Raw genomic sequence first — 17,207 nt, forward strand, 5'->3', positions numbered from 1 at the left:
TCAGGACTTCTGGCAAAGTACATTCTACACTTAAATAAAATGGCTGTTGTAACTGCATTGTTGGCTTCTCTTTAATTACTGTGTATGCACTGATACTATGTATACTTTTTCTAAAGAGTTTATGGACCAAATCCAATACTTTATGAGGTTAAAAGAAATCTGTGCCTGTATTTGAGTAGGCATTAAATCTTGCCCTAAAATGCTGGGCAAGGAAAATACACTACTTGTTTGATAACTTCAGTGCATCCAGAATCCAAAAGGAACACAGCCATAGTTTCTGGTCAGTGCAAGACACTGTGGTCAGTCTTAATGTGACATCCCACAGTTGCTTACCATGGTGTGGACCCAGATCTAGTATGAACTGGATCCTAGGAAGTGGGAAAGGGTTTTCCTGCCTGAGAAAATTATAGGTATCACTTAAGGGCTTTGCCTTCTGTTTGTAGTCTGTTTCACCTTCTTAGAACAATGTAAGAGGAAGGAAAGTGGAGTAAAAATGTTTCTATAAAATATGTAAGAAATAGAAATATATCATCATGAAAGAATGATATAAAAGAAATCAAGAAAGACATGATGATATGTCTATGCTAAATGACTTGAGAAGAAATTATATGCATAGGCCCAGTTGTCACAAGCATGTTCATACACTAGTAATTAATTGCAAACAACATAGCTACTTGTGGAAGTGAGAACAGTGAAATCAGCCTCTTAATCAGCATGTTTATGAATTTCAGTGCAATTGTATAGCGTTATAGAGAAAAAGAGTGCTTTCAAAACCATTCAGTGGTAATTTAATATTATTTTCTTTTCCTTCCTGTCCCACAGGTACTCTGTGTCTGCATGTTAACGACAATCCTAGGATGTATATTTGGCCTGAAGCCTAGCTGTTCAAAAGATGGTAAATAATATGTCTTTTATTTAGTAATATTACTGAGCAACTCCTTTTTTTTTTTTTCCTTTTAGTGCATAAAGTTTCATATTATCACAATGCCACCCTTCTTGCTGCAGGAAGAGGATTGCATGCACTGCTTGAAGCAATATCAGTAAGAGGGGAATAAAAATACCAGAAAATAAACCTCAGGTGTACTCAATTCTTGTGTGTACTCATTTGAGAGGTAGAGATCCTGGTACTCAGTGTCTGGTCTGGCAGCTTCCGTGTATCCCAACTTTCACTGTGGTGATGTCACATGGCTGGCTTTTCTCAGTTCACCATTAAAAAAAAACAAAGCAACAAAACGCAACAACTTCTATTTCATGTTGTCCTGGAACATTTGTTTTTCATCTATTCCAGTCAATTATGAATGAAAAAAAAAGTTATTTTTTTACTGGTTAGAATCGTAGCCTGAAAACATTCCTTGTGGAATTCCTCTGTCTATTTTCTGTCCTGAAAAATATGTGGTTTTTTCAATGGTGAAGTTTCTTCAGGTAGAAGGTTACGAAAGATTTTTTTTTTTAAGAAATTAGGCTTCACGTTGGGAACAACTATGAAGAATAATTTTGAAGTTGGACAAACAATGACTTTTAACAGAAGTTCAGTTTATAAAACTTCTATTATAATATATATAGGTTTCTTCTCATTTTATTACAGCTTTGCAGTATTGGTTCATTATTATCTCATTTTCCTCATATCACACACCTCAAGATTCTTCAGAAGAGGAGCCAAATGATGGAGGATTTACCTCACTCCCTTCTGGTGATTAGACAGTGTGACGAAATTCTTAAGTTTTGTTAATCCTTCACATCACCAGTTTCTGGTTGGTTGGGTTTTTTTTTGGTGGTTGTTTTTTGATTTGTTTTTGCTGTTTTTTTGGGGTGGGAGTGGGGAGTATTCTCCTGCCCTCAGCAACCCCAGTCTAATAGAAGAATTCTATGTCTTTTTTTCTTTTTTTCATATTAAAATTGAGCAAAAAATAAACCAGTGAGCAGTATACTCAAGTTTGTATCTCTTGTGTCTGCTTTGGAACACCCCACTTTTTGTCTTGAGATCTTGCATATTCTGAGTGACTGTACTCACATCTTCCTGTGACACAGAAAGGCAAGGACAGTCACAACTAGAATTGTAGTCTTTTATTTAATTTGTTTCTGCTGTACAGAAACACCATGTTCCTCATAAAACAGAACAGAACTCTTTGTTCAACATGATGAAAAAATATTTTTGTTCAGTAAGAAGAAATAAGCATTTGGTTGGAACAAGACTTTCCTTTGGCTGTCACTGTTTTTGCAGCCACGCTGTAAGTTGTGGAATGGCCAAGTGTGTCATTTCACACGCTGACTGTACTAGCTTCTTTTGCATGTTGACTGATTTGGGCTCAGCCACTGACATCTAACACTATCCAATATTACAGTGAAAACCTGCAAAGGTCGTTGCTTTGAAAGGACCTTTGGAAGCTGCCGTTGTGATAAAGATTGTGTCAAGCTTGGAAACTGCTGCTTAGATTACCAGGAAACATGTATACAACCAGGTAAGGATGGAAAAAAGCTGAGGGAGCAATCTCTCCTGTTCTTTGACAAGGGACAGCTCAGCATATGTGAGTACTGTTGTGGTCAGGACTTACTTCAGATGGGCTGTGAGAATAAAGTGGGGCTACTGAATAGCAGAGTGGTTCTGATGCCACTCATCTCCCCCTTTTTGTGCTCTCTGTGTTGCATTCCTGGGTGGAGTTGCAGTGGTGATGGTGGTACTGCTGCTGTTTCACACAAACAAAGCTTGGGTTTCACCCAGCTGGACTACTTAGGAGCTGACATAGCCAGTAGGCTGGCTTTCCCTGAGGAGAGACACTGCAACAGACTGTGCTGCTGCCCTCCCCCTTGGAAGGAGGAGGAACAACAACAAATGGAGGTCTTAGCCAGCTGTTTGTTCTCTGGTGGTGAGACAACAGTGATCTGCATTGTTCCTGGCATCAGGGATAACTCCTACGTCCTTGGGCAAGCCTGGAATAGAAGTGCATTCTGCATATTGCATTTGTCTACCATTGCCTGAGTGAAAAGGGGGAAGGACAGAGCATCTCTGTGAGAGCTGCCATCTCTCCTTACCCAGCTGCTCAGGCCCTCTGCCTTGTAACTCCCCAGCCTGGGTGTGAAGCAAGGATCGTGAGCACGAGTCAAGGCAGGACAACAAAACAGATTGCACTGGTGAAGGATTGCGAAATGAGAAGCAGCTGCCATGAGTTGCCAGAAGGCAAAGGTCAGATAGGCAAATGTGTGAAAAATATGTTGGGGAAATCTCACAGGGAAAGGTGTTAGTGCGGGTAGAACACCAAGGACAGAACTCGACTATTTTATCTACTTTGGTTTTGCCTTAATGCTTCAAATGCAGCATTCCTTTCAGATAACATTTTTTCTTCTCACTCCTCTTTAAATGCATTTGATTAATGTCTGGATGAGGTCACATTGATACATTTAAAATTCCAATGTGGACTTTGAAAACCAAAAAAATTAAACTGAGCTCAGATCCCTGCTTCAATTGACTGCTGTTGAAAGGTCAGGTTACACATACATAGTTGATATATCCAGGTACATAGTCACATGGGTTTTACTCTGTTTTATTACATCACTCCCCTTGTGGATAAAGATTTTTTAAAAACAAACTGGAGAGTCTGTCTTAGCACTAAGAATGCAAATGAATTGATTGATGGTGTTTGTTTTTTTTTTTTAAATCAGCCTTAACATCAGTGGAGAATCAAATAGCATCATGTAACTAGAACCATAATAGATTCTTCTCTCTCTCATGGAAGTAAAGATCTATTTGATATTAATGGAATTACTGAAATACAGTAATCTGAAAGTGAGTTTAACTTCCTGGCAATGCTTTTAGGGATTTCTAATTGCTGGTCATGTATGAAAATCATTGAGTGTTCTCTGTTCAAACATTTAGATTTGGCTTCCATGTTAAGATCTTCACTTAAGTGTCACTCAACTGGTAAATTCACTTGTGTTTGTCCTCATTGAATGTAAAGGATTTATTTGTGCTTATGACTGATAACAAAATCACAGAGTTACAGAATATGCTGAGTTGGAAGGGACCCATCAGCATCATAAAGTCCAACTCCTGGCCCTGCACAGGACACCCCAAGAGTCACACCATGTGCCTGAGAGTGTTGTCCAAATGCTTTTTGAACTTGGTCACCGCTTCCCTGGAGAGCCTTTTCCAGTGCCCAGCCAGCTTCTGGGTGAAAAATCTTTTCCTGATACCTAACCTAAAATTCACCTGGCTCAGCTTCATGCTCTTTCCTTGAGCCCTGTCACTGTTCATGAGAGTGAAGAGATTGGTACCTGCCTCTGTCCTTCCCCTTGTGAGGATGTTGAAGACTGTAATGGGGCTTTACCTCAGTCTCCTCTTCTCCAGGCTGAACAGACCAAGTGACCTCAGCTGCTCCTCATACACTTTCCCCTCCAGACCTTTCACCATCCTCATGGCCCTCCTTTGGACACTCTCTAATAGTTTAATGTCTTTCTGACATTGTGGCACCCAAAACTGCCCCCAGCACTCGAGGTGAGGCTGCCCCAGTGCAGAGCAGAGTGGGACAATCCCCTCCCTTGCCCAGTTGGCGATGCTGTGCCTGATGCCCCCCCAGGACAGGGCTGGCCCTCCTGGCTGCCAGGGCACTGCTGGCTCATGTTCAACCAGGACATCCAGGTCTTCAGATGATACGATGTAATGGAATATGCCATTCAGAGAAACCAGCGTTGTTCTCTAATAAAGTCAGCGGTGGAGCTGAAGTCAGTAGGTCTTCCTGTGAGCTTAAGTATCGAGTCTTAAATAGTGGTAGTGATGCCTGTGCCTAAGAGGTGCTGAACGAGGCTGGAGTGTCTGATGATGACTGGTAAAATATATTGTGACTTCAAATGCAAGTCAGAATAAGTTAGTGCTGCTCAGTGTTTTCTAGGCATTCCAAATTCAGACTCAATTTGGTTTTTTTTTTCTGGGGGAGTTTTTTGGAAACTTTTATATAGTATGATCTTACTAGATTAAACCCACATAAATTACCATATTTCAGGAGATCTTTAAAAAGGATTCTTTCTGATCTGTGATATTTATACCCATATGCTGCATAGTTGTATTCAGATGACTATGCTCTTGGATACCTAGTCATGGGTGTTTTCATTTCCTGAAGTGCCGAAGTTTGTGATGCCATGCATGTATGAGATAACTCATCATCTCTATTACACATGAGGACTGTTCCTCAGTGAGTAAAGATTTGAGACTGAACTTAACACTTGGTTTATTAGTTCTGGACTTACAGCAGTATTAATCATTGTGCTGTCCTTCTCTCTCACCCATTTTTTAGCCCACATATGGACCTGCAATAAATTCAGGTGTGGAGAAAAGAGGCGACCAGAATATCGTTGTTCCTGTTCAGATGATTGTGTGGAAAGCAAAGATTGCTGTGTCAATTATCAAGCTGTTTGTAAAGGTAAATATTATCAACAAATTACTACCATCTTTCATATGTACCCATAGTTGGATAAAAGGAGCAAGAACATAATATGACTTTAAAAGCATCCGGTAAAATGAAAAAAACCTTGCATGTGTCAGTAAGAATGTACTGTCTTAAACAAATGAGTGCAATTTATTTTTTTAAGGAGAGGCAAGCTGGGTTGAAGAAGAGTGTGAGGACATTACTGAACCTCAGTGTCCAAAAGGGTGAGGAAATTGTATATTTGCATAGCTCTGCTCTTTGCTTGCATTTCATTTTTGAGATTGTTTTCCCTGCTGTGCCTTCCTGGGACCTGCTTTACACAGTAAAAGTAGCTGCCAGACAGAGAGGAACACCTGTTCAGCCAGCATTTGGTGGTGCTTACTAACAGATCAGGTTGCTCTATCCCAGCACTTGCTTGACTTGCAAGACATGCCTCTTCCTCAACCCTGCTGTGTCTCACAGACATGTGTGCCCTGGGCACCTCTGCCTGGTTGCCAGCTGTATTATTGACCTACATGTGCTACAATACCCACCATCCCAAATATTTTGGGACCCATCCAGCAATCTTAGACTCCTGAGATTGCTTCCCTCCTTTGTCACTTTAAAAGACCTTTCCAATAGCGTGCATTTTCCAGCCTCAAAACTGCAAAATATGGGCAGATTGCTGTTCCAGCTCCACCAGCAGTGGGACAACACTATTTGCAAGCTGTCTGAATTACTTTCTTTAAAAGGTGTAAAGTGCCATGGGATCCTTGTATTCTCTGGCTCAGCTCCACATTGGGCCTGTTCCTGCAAGTTATGTATACACTGTGAGGAATGACTCATGTGGTTTATGGCATCAGCACTCAGGCTTGAATAGTACAGCAAAGCTCTCAGCCAGGAAAAAAAGCCTGTATTTCTTGAACTGTTTTTCCTGTGGGATCTTCAAATTAACTTCATAGCTGAAGTTGACTATAAACTATGATTGTATATCTAAGCTATCAATAGAAGTGACTTAAATTCTTGATTGAAATATGTTCCACTAGTAAATACTTGCTAGATATGTTATGGGATAAGTTGAATTCAATTATGTTCTTGTCTGACAAGTATCAAAAAAATCAGACCTATTTTATTTTGGTTTTGAAATTATAGTGCGATGGGATATTTCTAGTAAAGTAAAACCATTTTATTTTGTTCTTATGTCATTACTTTTTTGAATTAAGATATTTAAATCATGCTATATTTATTCATTGGAGTTATAATGTCAAACAAAATACATAACTTTTTGGAATATTTCATACCAACTGAGTACCCTTCATTCTGGTTCAGAGCACTAACAGATGCTGACATGTCAGAACCTTCTTCAGGACAGAAACAGAAGCTTCTGTCCAGCTTGTAGTCCAAGTCCCCAGTAATCCCCTATGGAGGAAGGTGATAGCCAGGATGTTCTTGAAGTTTTTCTCATTAACTTTTGTTCTGAGTTCAGGAGCCATTTGGGACTTTGTGCTGGGAACTGAGTTTAGGATGCTGATTTCCCTAATGCAAGGTTAGGAAGCGTTGCCCCCAAGAGGTTGGTAAACAAACAAGTCTTGTGCAGATCCACAGTCAAAGTTATTGACACAAATGCCGTAGGGCAACTCCTGTGGGTTAACTTGTTTTCAGGGTTTTTTGTTTGTTTTTTCTGTTCAGCTCATGAAAGGGATACATAGTTACTCTTCTAAAATTGTTTTAATCCTGGTAAACCCCAAAATGTTGCAATAAAACCCAGCCCAGGAAAGGGTGATATGTGGTCAAAGTTGAATCAAGCAGTGTTGACTGAAGTCTCATCTCCGACTATTAGCACACAAGCCTCTCCTGAAAGTCACAACTCTGTAAACAATCCACTTCTTCCTATGCTGTGTGGTAGGCAGGAGTGCAGGTGACTTTAGTTGCAGTATTAATTTTGAGACTTCAGGATAACAGATATTTTGTGGGTTCAGGTTGCTGGTTTTATTCTGTTTTAATTTTAGCTGTGTTTTAGCTGTTCCTGTGGTGCAGAATAGACAAAAGACTACTCAGCATTCGATGAGGTGCTTAATGTGAGAAATCCCACTGATTTCAATGAGACTGATCAACTGCTTAAAATTAAGTACACACCTAAGTCTTTCCAAAACTGGGTTTTATGTTGCTTAATAGGGTTATAAAGTTAATAGGCTGTAAGATCTGAGGAGTGATCTAGTCTTCCTGCTGCTCTAGGAGTGAAATAATACTCAGACAATTCAAACCTACTCAAGCAGTTTATCCTAGTACTTACATAGATGGCTTTACTGATGTCTTTTTGTCCTCATGTCTTTTTCTGTACTTCAGGCCTATTACTACTTGTTCTATCTTCATTAAGCTGGAAGAGCATCTGATTCCTTTCCTCTTTGCTGATCTCTCTGTATACCTGGAGGTTGCTCTTATGCCTTCTGTTGAGGCTTTCTGTACATTTAGTGGGACAGAAAGCTGTTCATCTGTGCTTTATGGCTGTATATAGGCAGTAGTGTATGAATGTGTGTGGGATAGGAAGTTTTCTGTGTACTTCGTTAAGCTTTGCAAGGGAACTTTCTTTTCCTTCTATTTTGTTTTCTTTTTTTTCTTTTAATTATGGTCTAACCTGCCTGCAGTGAGGTAGGTCAACTTGGCAATGTATTCCATGGTTCTGGGCTCTTGATCATCCAGACTGTGAACCTACTAGACCACAGCAAGCCTATGTTGCCTGCATAATGTTTCCATAGAGGCCGGTTTATAGGAGGGGATAATTGCTACTGCATTTCCTTCAGTTTGGAGTCAGGATGTGACTGTGGCACACCTATTTATCCAAGAGCTGTGAAACACGCTCATCTTACTGTTTGGACGCAGCCAGCATGAATCACTGGCAGGACCAAAACTTGAGCCTCCCAGGCTTGGTTGCTCATGACAGCCCATTTCTGAAGTAGCAAGTGCAGTCTTGGCTACTGGCAGGAGAAATGCATGGAAGTGGCAGATATACCTTGGAATGGAGCTTGGGTCAGTTTGCCTGGGGAATTTACTGGAGCTGTTCCAAAGGGAGTGCAGTTTAACATGGTCTGTCACACTTTGCTTCCCTGAGCACCAGGGCAGACCACTAAATAAATGAGTTTTGGCGTGTGTAGAGTATACAAAAAAGTGAAATGGCCAGTTGCCCTCATTGTGGCAATGGCCTATTTTGCCAAGTTTAATTTTACATGTGCGAAGGGGTCTGTAGCTAGATTTGCAGACAACCAAAACATGTATTTAACAGTTGGTTTACTTGTAAATGCCAAACCAGAAACAGCTGCGTAAAGTCCCTTTCTAAGTGGTTGTTTTAAGTTTGGTGGGGTTTTCTGGTTTTGGTTTGGTTTTTTTTCTTTTTTAGGTTAGACTTGTTGGTAAGTAATATTGAACAGCCTTTGCCTCAAGGTTCATATTTCATTGCACAGAACTTTGCAGTGAAGATTTTTAGACCTCTACGTTGAAGTGAATCAATTTATTGAGCAGGAAGGGGCATGGAGAAGGTATTTTCAAAACTTGCAGAGATCAGAATATGTGGTGCAAAAAAATACTTGTAATATGGGTGAAGGTAGTGCATAAAGTTTCCTTACTCTGTTCTGCCCAAGGGCTTTAGTTTTGACCTAAAAATCATTAATTTCTTGTTCCCACTTGTGCCATATGAATTAAAAAGCAGGCTACAAAAATACATCTTAGAAATGCATTTAAAAATGCATTTAAAAGTCTTATTCTGTCTGGGGTGTAGGGTAGGCTATGTAACAGTTCTGACTAATGAAATCCTTTCGGCTGAACAGTTGTCCAAATTGTTGATTAAAATTTTCTTAGGATAGACATGTTTTGGTTGCCTGATTATTCTTTAGTTTCTTTGACTGACACACAGCTTATAAATGTTTCATTTGTAAATGACTGTTTGGATTTTTTTGTGGGGTACATCACTAAAGAAATTGTCAACAGTTTATAAATAATATTTGTCTTCTATCCTCACTGTTTTATTTTTGGAAACTAAAGTATAACAGTTAAAAAAAAAAAGGCATTTTAATTTTACAGTTTGTAAATATAAAAAGGGAAAATGAGCTTGCAGTTAACAGATAAAATATATTCAATTGTATTATGAAATTCCATATTTTCAGTAGTTATTGCTGCACAGCAGTGATTTTTTTTTTTTTCCAGTCTCACATGCCCTCATGTCTATAGGTCAAACACAGGGTATGTTTTCTTCAAGGAAGAAGTTACTGATGTTACGGAAGTTACTATTCCTGTCTGTGATGCAATGTTTTAAGTACTTACAGTTGGAGAGAAGTTGTTTGAACAGGGCTGAATCTGGGAACAAGTCAAGACTGGAAAACGTAGGTCCTGTGGAGACTGTAAGGGGAGAATTTATTTGTGTTGGTTCCAGTGAAGTCAGTTTCTGAATTTATCCGTCAAATTCTGGCAGAAATGCTATTACAGTGTTTCCAGTCGCAGGGCCATATTTTGAGTTTGGAGATTGGTGGTACGTCTGGAGCAGGAAGCAAGTTCTTTTTGGTTAGATAATCTTTGTAAGATGAAAGGAAGAGTATGTGTTTTATTTGCTGATTTAACAGACCCTGTACATTAGACTTGCTTACAGTTCTGTGCACTGTATATATATAAAAAGGAATCCTTTTTTTCAGCTAGGTTACAGGTTGTTCAGGAGCAAAGTGAATAAAGGAAAGTTTGGCTTTACATTGCCTTCTTTCCCTGCTCTTACATTGGGGTGGGAGAGTGGGGTTGGAGGGGCTGAATGTTGCTTCAGTGGGACTGATTTCAAGATAAGGAGTACCAAACCTACCAGATGGATCATCTGAGCATCTTGGCTTGTTCTTCACTTTATGGGTGTGTTTGAAATCAGACCTTGACATGGCTTTTCTGTGCATGCCCCACTGCAAACCTCAGCCTCTTTGGGCAGGGTTTGCTCTGCCAGCCTTCAACCCGATGGCTTGTGTGCTCACCACTGTGCCAGCCTGCAAACCCTCCTGCTTAGGAGGACTTCCTCGGCCTGGTTTATAGCCCCATAATGAACATTCCCACTGTTTGGGGGAAACTTTCTTGAAATTAGTGATAGGAAACTGTTTCTCAGAGACTGTCTTTTAATATTCAATTTCTATTTGTTCAGATTTACCAAGTCTCCAGTATTACTATTTTCATTGGATGGCTTCAGAGCAGAATATTTGCAGACTTGGGGTGGCCTTCTACCTGTTATTAGCAAATTACGTGAGTAGTTTCTTTGTCTAAGAAATATTATGACGTCTTACCTGAAAAAACATGGATGCAGCTTTGCTCACTCTTTAAAATCCTCACTCTTCTGCCATGAATGTGGAAGTTGTTGCCCTAAAGAACACCCATGCACAGGGAAGTGAGGTGTGGGAGAGTGGAAGGGCAAGAGAGAGAGATGGCATGAGGAAGGGGCCCTTTCGATTTTCAGTGAAATCTTATAAATGATAGCCCCTGTTATATTTAGGAGGTGGATGGTTTTTGCTGTGAGATTACTTTATTTCTTCAAAATAGAAGTAGATTCTTTTTACTCTATAATGCATATCATCTCATATTTAGTTGGAATGGCTTTGGAAAATGGAAAGCAAGATAAAAAGTATTTGATTATATTTGGAAAAAGTAGACAGAGAAGGAAGAGACTAAGAAGAGATGATATACAAGGGCTGGTAGAAATATGATGCATCCAAGAAAGCCTTAATTTAACAAACATTTCCAGAGGAAATATTCCCCAGCTTTTTTAGTGTCTTACTTGATTTTGTAGTGTCTAAATAATTTTAGTTACTTTTCCTGTTTCTGTTTTGGCTGTGGTCTGTAGAGAACTGATGGTATTTCTTGTCTGAAAAATACGCCAATCTTCTTGACATTCATAAATTACTACCTGGGGTGCCTGGTTTCAGTTTGACTAAAAATAAATCAGTAAAAATACTTGCTTTTTTTTTTTTACAGTGGTTGTTACAACTTGATGTGTTCCAGAGCATAACAATTCGCAGATGTATTTGAGGTTTTGGTTTCTTTTTAATTTTGTTCCATGCTAGAATAAAATGAGGCACTTGCAAAGTTTTCATTAGATGCAGTTATAAAAAATTTAAACTGGAGAAGGCTTCTGGGACATTTCTAGGAGAGGCTGGCTAGTACAAATTATTCTAGCTCTGCCTGAGATACAAGACAGCAGTGTCACAAAGCATCTGTAGGGCTTCCAGTCTTCCAAATCTACTTCCCCATGTACACTTTCCTCATTCTTTGGTCTGGGTAGACTGCAGTGAGGCTTCTCTCATTGACTTCTATAATAAGCTTGTATTTCTATTTGCACTGAACCCATGATAAATTCTGACCACTAAGAAATACAAATATCTTTGAATCTTCGTCAAAGTAATTTCACTTCTCCAGAACAACAAAGTTTTTGATGGTCAAAACTTACATTTTTAAAAGATTAATAATACATAAATAAAATGAGGAATAGTCTGGGGGCAAGTATTAATTCTGCATTATATTTACAGTTCTAAAGTACTCTGGAGCATTTTTTTGTAATTCGCTAGAAGGCTTTTGCAATATAATGTGCTATGGGATCTTCAGCTTTCTTCTTTTTTCCCTCATAGTAAAATAGTGGGTGAAATGCTCAGATAATGCAAATTTTCTTCAGCAAGAGAAAAACAATCTCATGAATGAAAATTGGTGTTACTGAGGTGTATATTCCATAACACTGAGGTCCTGTGGCTTCAAATCTCTGTGCTTCACGTTCCATGTGTCTAGGCACCAAAAATGCTGGAAGCAGTCATATTGTAAAGATTAACTTCTATATGAGTGAGTAAGTACTCCTGCAGGATTCTACTGTTCAGAAAAGAGTAATGAAATCTATTCCTCTGTGTAGAAAGGTAAAAATAGTGGATAAATTTCTTGACTATTGCTGAAAATTTGTATTAAACAATTTTGGAGTTCATAACTATCCATTCATAAGACTATTCAATTTTCGAAAAGAGGGTAAGAATGACAGCATTTACAAAGCAGTGAACAGCTGCTCATATTCAGTAACTTACTGGACTGCCTGGTTCTGCATTAAATTAGAACTGTGCTAAATGCCTGGATTTTCATCTTTAAAGCATTTGATGACAAGTTCAGAATTCTGATAGATAAAAATATTTCCATTATTTGGTTCAGTTAATTCAGCCATGCTTACAGTGACATTCTGGTGTCTCCTTGGAGAAATCTGTCAGAGTAGATGCCTGTAAGGCTATCATAATTTCACTTTTACCAAGTTTTGTTATACATTTGCTCTCCCTGCTATTTGAAAGATGGACAATTCTGCATAGAGCTGAGGGATTTTAGTGAACCCAGGAATAATCTTACTGTGTGCATGTGGTACTCAGAGAAGACATTTTCATATACAATTATGCTGTGATATTTTAAGTTTTAGATAAATGATCCTTTTGTCTTAAATCATCTTTAGCTAAGGCAACAAGCCAAAGAGAATAAAGACAACTCTTATGGAAAGTGCTAGCAAAAAGTCCCTAGGATTTTTGGCAAAACCTTAGAAGTGTGTTTTTCTATTACTTTTAAAAAGCAAAACAAAACAAAATACAACCTCCCCAGCCACCCACACAAGAAACCTAAGATTTTGGAAAACAGACTCAACAACAGATTTGGAAATTGTTGAAATGTGCTAAGTGTTTTCCTGTAATAAAAAAAGGTACAAGTGATTATTTGTTACTACAGAACACAAGTGTGGGAGGGGATGTCTGTGTGACTTGAGAGGTTTTATTTTTCCCACCTGGCTTCTTTTTATCTGGATTAGCTCAAATTTATTATTTCAACTGAAATCTAATCAAAGCCCCAATGCAATGAGTTCAAAGTGCCTTGATGCAACACTTTCTACGTTTATGGAGCCTTTAATTTCTATTTTATTTATATTATATAATTACCCAGAGTCATAGTGAAGATTGACCCAGGTGTTCTTCCTGTAGGGTCATAACTTTTGGTTCTTTAGCATCTGTTGAAACAGTTTTGGTATTTTTGTAGTTGTTAATGAAGGTGTTTTCTTTTTTTTTTTCTTTCTGAAAATTGGGGCCCACACTTTTGCTGGTGGAAATTTAGACCTCTTAAATAAGGTTTGCTCAGTTGTTTTGGCCTTGCTAATGCCTCTTCGTACTAGCAATTACTGTACACTAATCTCCTTAAACCCATATGATTTTTATATAGAGATAAAGAAAACTTTGACATTCATCCTAGACTAAGAGTTTCTTTTTGTATTTTAAAAGCCCCACAAGCAAGAAAGGAAGACTGCAAAGTAAGTGGTGATTTGACAGATGACTCAGAGAGCCAGGCATCACTGTGTCAGTGGCCACTTTACCTCTGGGAGCACCCAGGGTTAAGTGGCTGGTTGGTCTCAAGCTGCAGACTGCACTTATTGCATACCAGGGCAGCTTTGGAAGGTGTGATTGCTTTCATTTTTCATTCTTATCTGTACATGCTTTTCACAAGGCTGTAGGTTTTGCTCGTGTGACCATTGCAGTCAGCCATTAGGCATATATAAAATTTGTGTTAATAGGCATTTAGTCAGCTTGTAAATGAATATGGGAAGATAAATTAAGTATTAAGTCCACAATTTTGAAGAGTGAAAACTTTCCGGAAATATATTTTGGCTTTATGTTTTTTTAATAGGTATACATCTTCATGAAAGAAGCTTGCAAGATTTTTATTTCAGTTATTTTGCTGACTTTCTTTGTTCCTCCCTCTAGAGAAATGTGGAACATACACTTCCAGTATGAGACCAGTGTATCCTTCAAAAACCTTTCCCAACCATTACTCCATTGTTACAGTAAGAATTCCTGTATATTATATGTTTCCACTACTACTTATCAAGTTTCCTCTGAGGCAATAGTATATTTTGATGAATTATTAAAATAATTTGATTCCCCTTTAGAGTAGGAAGAAGTATGTATTGTATTTATGTAATTTAGGTTAACAGCTATTACATACCACTACAGCTAAGTGGCCAGATCTAATGTAAGTAAATCCAGTCCTTCCAAGAGTAGCTGTGAGAAATCCCATATAGGCAAAAGTTCACACATCACTTTACAACTCCTCACTTGTGCAAATATTTCCACTAAATTGCAGTTTCTGCTCTTGGAGTGGGAGCAGCCTGACTGCTTTAAGTTGCCAACCTTATTCCACTTCTTTAAGGTAGTTTAGCATGATGCAAAGAAGACTATGAAATGAAGGGGAAGATGTGAGCAAGGAAAGATGCTTATGTTGACTCTGTGGTGGACTGTACCCAAGCCTGCATAGAAATGTCACAAAGCTGATCTTGTAAATTTGCTGCTTCTTGCATATAAGAGGAAAAAGAAAAATGGAGGTTTTCAACACAATGCAGGGTTGGAATCCAGAAGATTATTTTGGTTTCATCATGCCACAACTAAAACTCAATCAAATACTAGGATCTGCACTTTCTTGCCTCCCAGTTTGTCAGGGCATTTGGTGAGAAACACAGGTTCAGGAATGAGATGCGTAATTGTGTAATCCTCACAGATCTCCATGACTGAATATGCAACTAAGAGGCATTAATCATGCCCTGCAGCCATATGAGGTGTACACTACAGAGCTTTATCTCAAATCCCCATTCTTGTGAAAAATAGAAAGGTCCTAATGGTGGTGTTGTTTTATCACTTATAAATGTAAATGTATAAAGGAGCTAGTCTGCTTAAAGATAGAGCACAAAATCTGCTAAAACTACCGAAGAACTAGTGCCTGCACCTTTTTCACTGCTCATGTAATGGTTATCCCAGCTAGAGCTTTTGCTCATGTGATGGAGGTAATTGCTTTGTCTTTGGTACTAAAGATGCAACAAATGTGTGAACTCATTTCAGTTTGATCCCAAAGGAGATTCCCTAATTTTTTAAAAATCTCATTGAGAACCAACTAAGAGTTGGAAGGCAGGGCTTGGGAGCAATGGTAGATGATGCTGCTAAACTTCAGTCCTGAACTACTAGTGGAGTAGTAGTCACCAAGAGAGTATTCAATATTTGTCTGAAGGACATGTTTGTGTAGCTGGAAGGTTCTTTTTCTTTAGAACGTTGCAACAAGGCATACTCTCAATTACAGGGGCTGTATCCTGAATCTCATGGTATAATTGATAACAAGATGTATGACCCCAAAAGAAATGCGTCTTTCACCCTTAGAAATAAGGAGAAGTTTGATCCACAGTGGTACCAAGGCCAGCCTGTAAGTATTAATACCCTTCTGAGAATGTACATCACCCTGTTATGTTACGTAGTATTGCTTGGATGCATAGTGATGTCGAAAGAGTACAGAGGGTACTTCTAAGTCAGCCAAGAAGCATTACTCAGCACCACCAGGAATTGCTGTACTAGAGCTGCAAAATAACAAATGAAACAAAATGTAATGGGTTTTTTTGAACTTAAATGGAATTTTCTCTAAGGAGAATGCTGGCTTAAAATAGCTAATACAGCTACCAGATTTCGGTCTGCTTTTAATATGAGTGGGCTTGCAGTTAGCTTCTCTGAGGAAATCAACAGACCAGTTAGTTTGAGCAATAAGAAGCACTAAGAAAGGTTTATGCTCTGCCCAAATTACTCGTAAGCCTAAAGTTTGTGGTTTTAGAAGGAATTGTCTCAGCTCAGTCACGCACCTATGGCAAAACTGATGAGACTACCATGAAAATGAAGTGGCAGGGAAAAATTGGAGTGAGCACTAGCCTGAAGAATAGCAAGGGAGCAAGGGACCAGATGCAATTGTTTAGTAGTGTGGGGAAGACAGGTTGGTTTTTTTTTTTTCCTTGAGGAAAGAACACACAGGTGTAGACTTTGCAGCAGTCACTGAGAAGAGAATGATATATGAAGTAGGCAGAAAACATGCAGAAGACATAAATCTGTAAATCATGAGAGCAGCAGTAAAATCAAAAGAACTGACCAAAATGCTGTTTCCATATGCAAGAGTGTGTGGGATGTAGGTCCTTGGAATATTCCCATCCCTTCTTGTGTCACTGTTCTTGAGACAATTCCCCTTCCTGGTGTCCAACCATGGTTCTACCATTGCATTTCTACTAATGGTTCCTACCTCTGTCCTGGCTCTCTGTGGCGTAGCAGCAGCAGGGATGAGAGTGTTTGCCACGAGGATTCAGGCTACAAGGTATATCTGGGCTGCAGATAGCAATGACGGGCTAGATTGACTGGAGTGCTCCATTAAACTGTCAGGTTTTGGTCTTGCTGAAGGGTGCAGAGTTGGTGAGAGTGGCAGTGGGCCTGGCAGTCTCTCAGCTGTGATGGGCACTAATGATGGCGAATGTTCTCCGGCAGATTTGGCTCACAGCCATGTACCAAGGGCTGAAAGCAGGGACGTTCTTCTGGCCTGGGTCTGACGTAGCAGTGAATGGCACCTTTCCAAACCTGTATGAAATATACAATGGGTATGTAAATGCCTGTGTCTCAAAGGAATATTTGACTTTAACGATTGCAGCAGGACAGATGCCAGAGAAAGCATATTTTTTTTCCCTACTTTTCCAAATAATTTTGTGCAGTGGGGAAAAAAAGTCTAGGATCCAATTAACTTTGTTTCAGTATAATGTAGAGTGTTTAATTATCCTTTCATTCATCAAGAAATGTTTTTATGGTAAGATGTGTAAAAATCAGCTTTAAGCATAACTAGGTTTGAAGCTCTAGTGCTTTACTCTTTCTATTTATAAAAACCTTTTGTAGTTGGTGTAGAGTATTTCAATGCAAACTTCTCATACAGGGAATGGATCAGGCTTTGATGTGATAT

At 39.0% G+C, this 17,207-nt stretch overlaps 1 protein-coding gene across 4 annotated transcripts in view; it reads left to right on the plus strand.

The window, feature by feature from the left end:
* ENPP1 (ectonucleotide pyrophosphatase/phosphodiesterase 1) overlaps positions 1-17,207 on the plus strand; it is a 52,751-nt gene that overhangs the window by 15,086 nt on the left and 20,458 nt on the right. The window contains exons 2-9 of one of the 4 annotated variants that reach the window (XM_032101726.1): positions 823-895; positions 2,343-2,459; positions 5,286-5,411; positions 5,581-5,641; positions 10,558-10,655; positions 14,168-14,247; positions 15,531-15,650; positions 16,745-16,854. In XM_032101726.1, coding sequence (XP_031957617.1) covers positions 823-895; positions 2,343-2,459; positions 5,286-5,411; positions 5,581-5,641; positions 10,558-10,655; positions 14,168-14,247; positions 15,531-15,650; positions 16,745-16,854 — 785 coding nt within the window. Of the gene's footprint in view, positions 1-822; positions 896-2,342; positions 2,460-5,285; positions 5,412-5,580; positions 5,642-10,557; positions 10,656-14,167; positions 14,248-15,530; positions 15,651-16,744; positions 16,855-17,207 lie in introns of those variants that run through there. The other 3 variants (XM_032101727.1, XM_032101728.1, XM_032101730.1) reach the window with 3 other exon arrangements.

This window comes from Corvus moneduloides, chromosome 3 (assembly GCF_009650955.1).
Source record: "Corvus moneduloides isolate bCorMon1 chromosome 3, bCorMon1.pri, whole genome shotgun sequence".
In the NCBI taxonomy this organism is placed as follows: domain Eukaryota; kingdom Metazoa; phylum Chordata; class Aves; order Passeriformes; family Corvidae; genus Corvus; species Corvus moneduloides.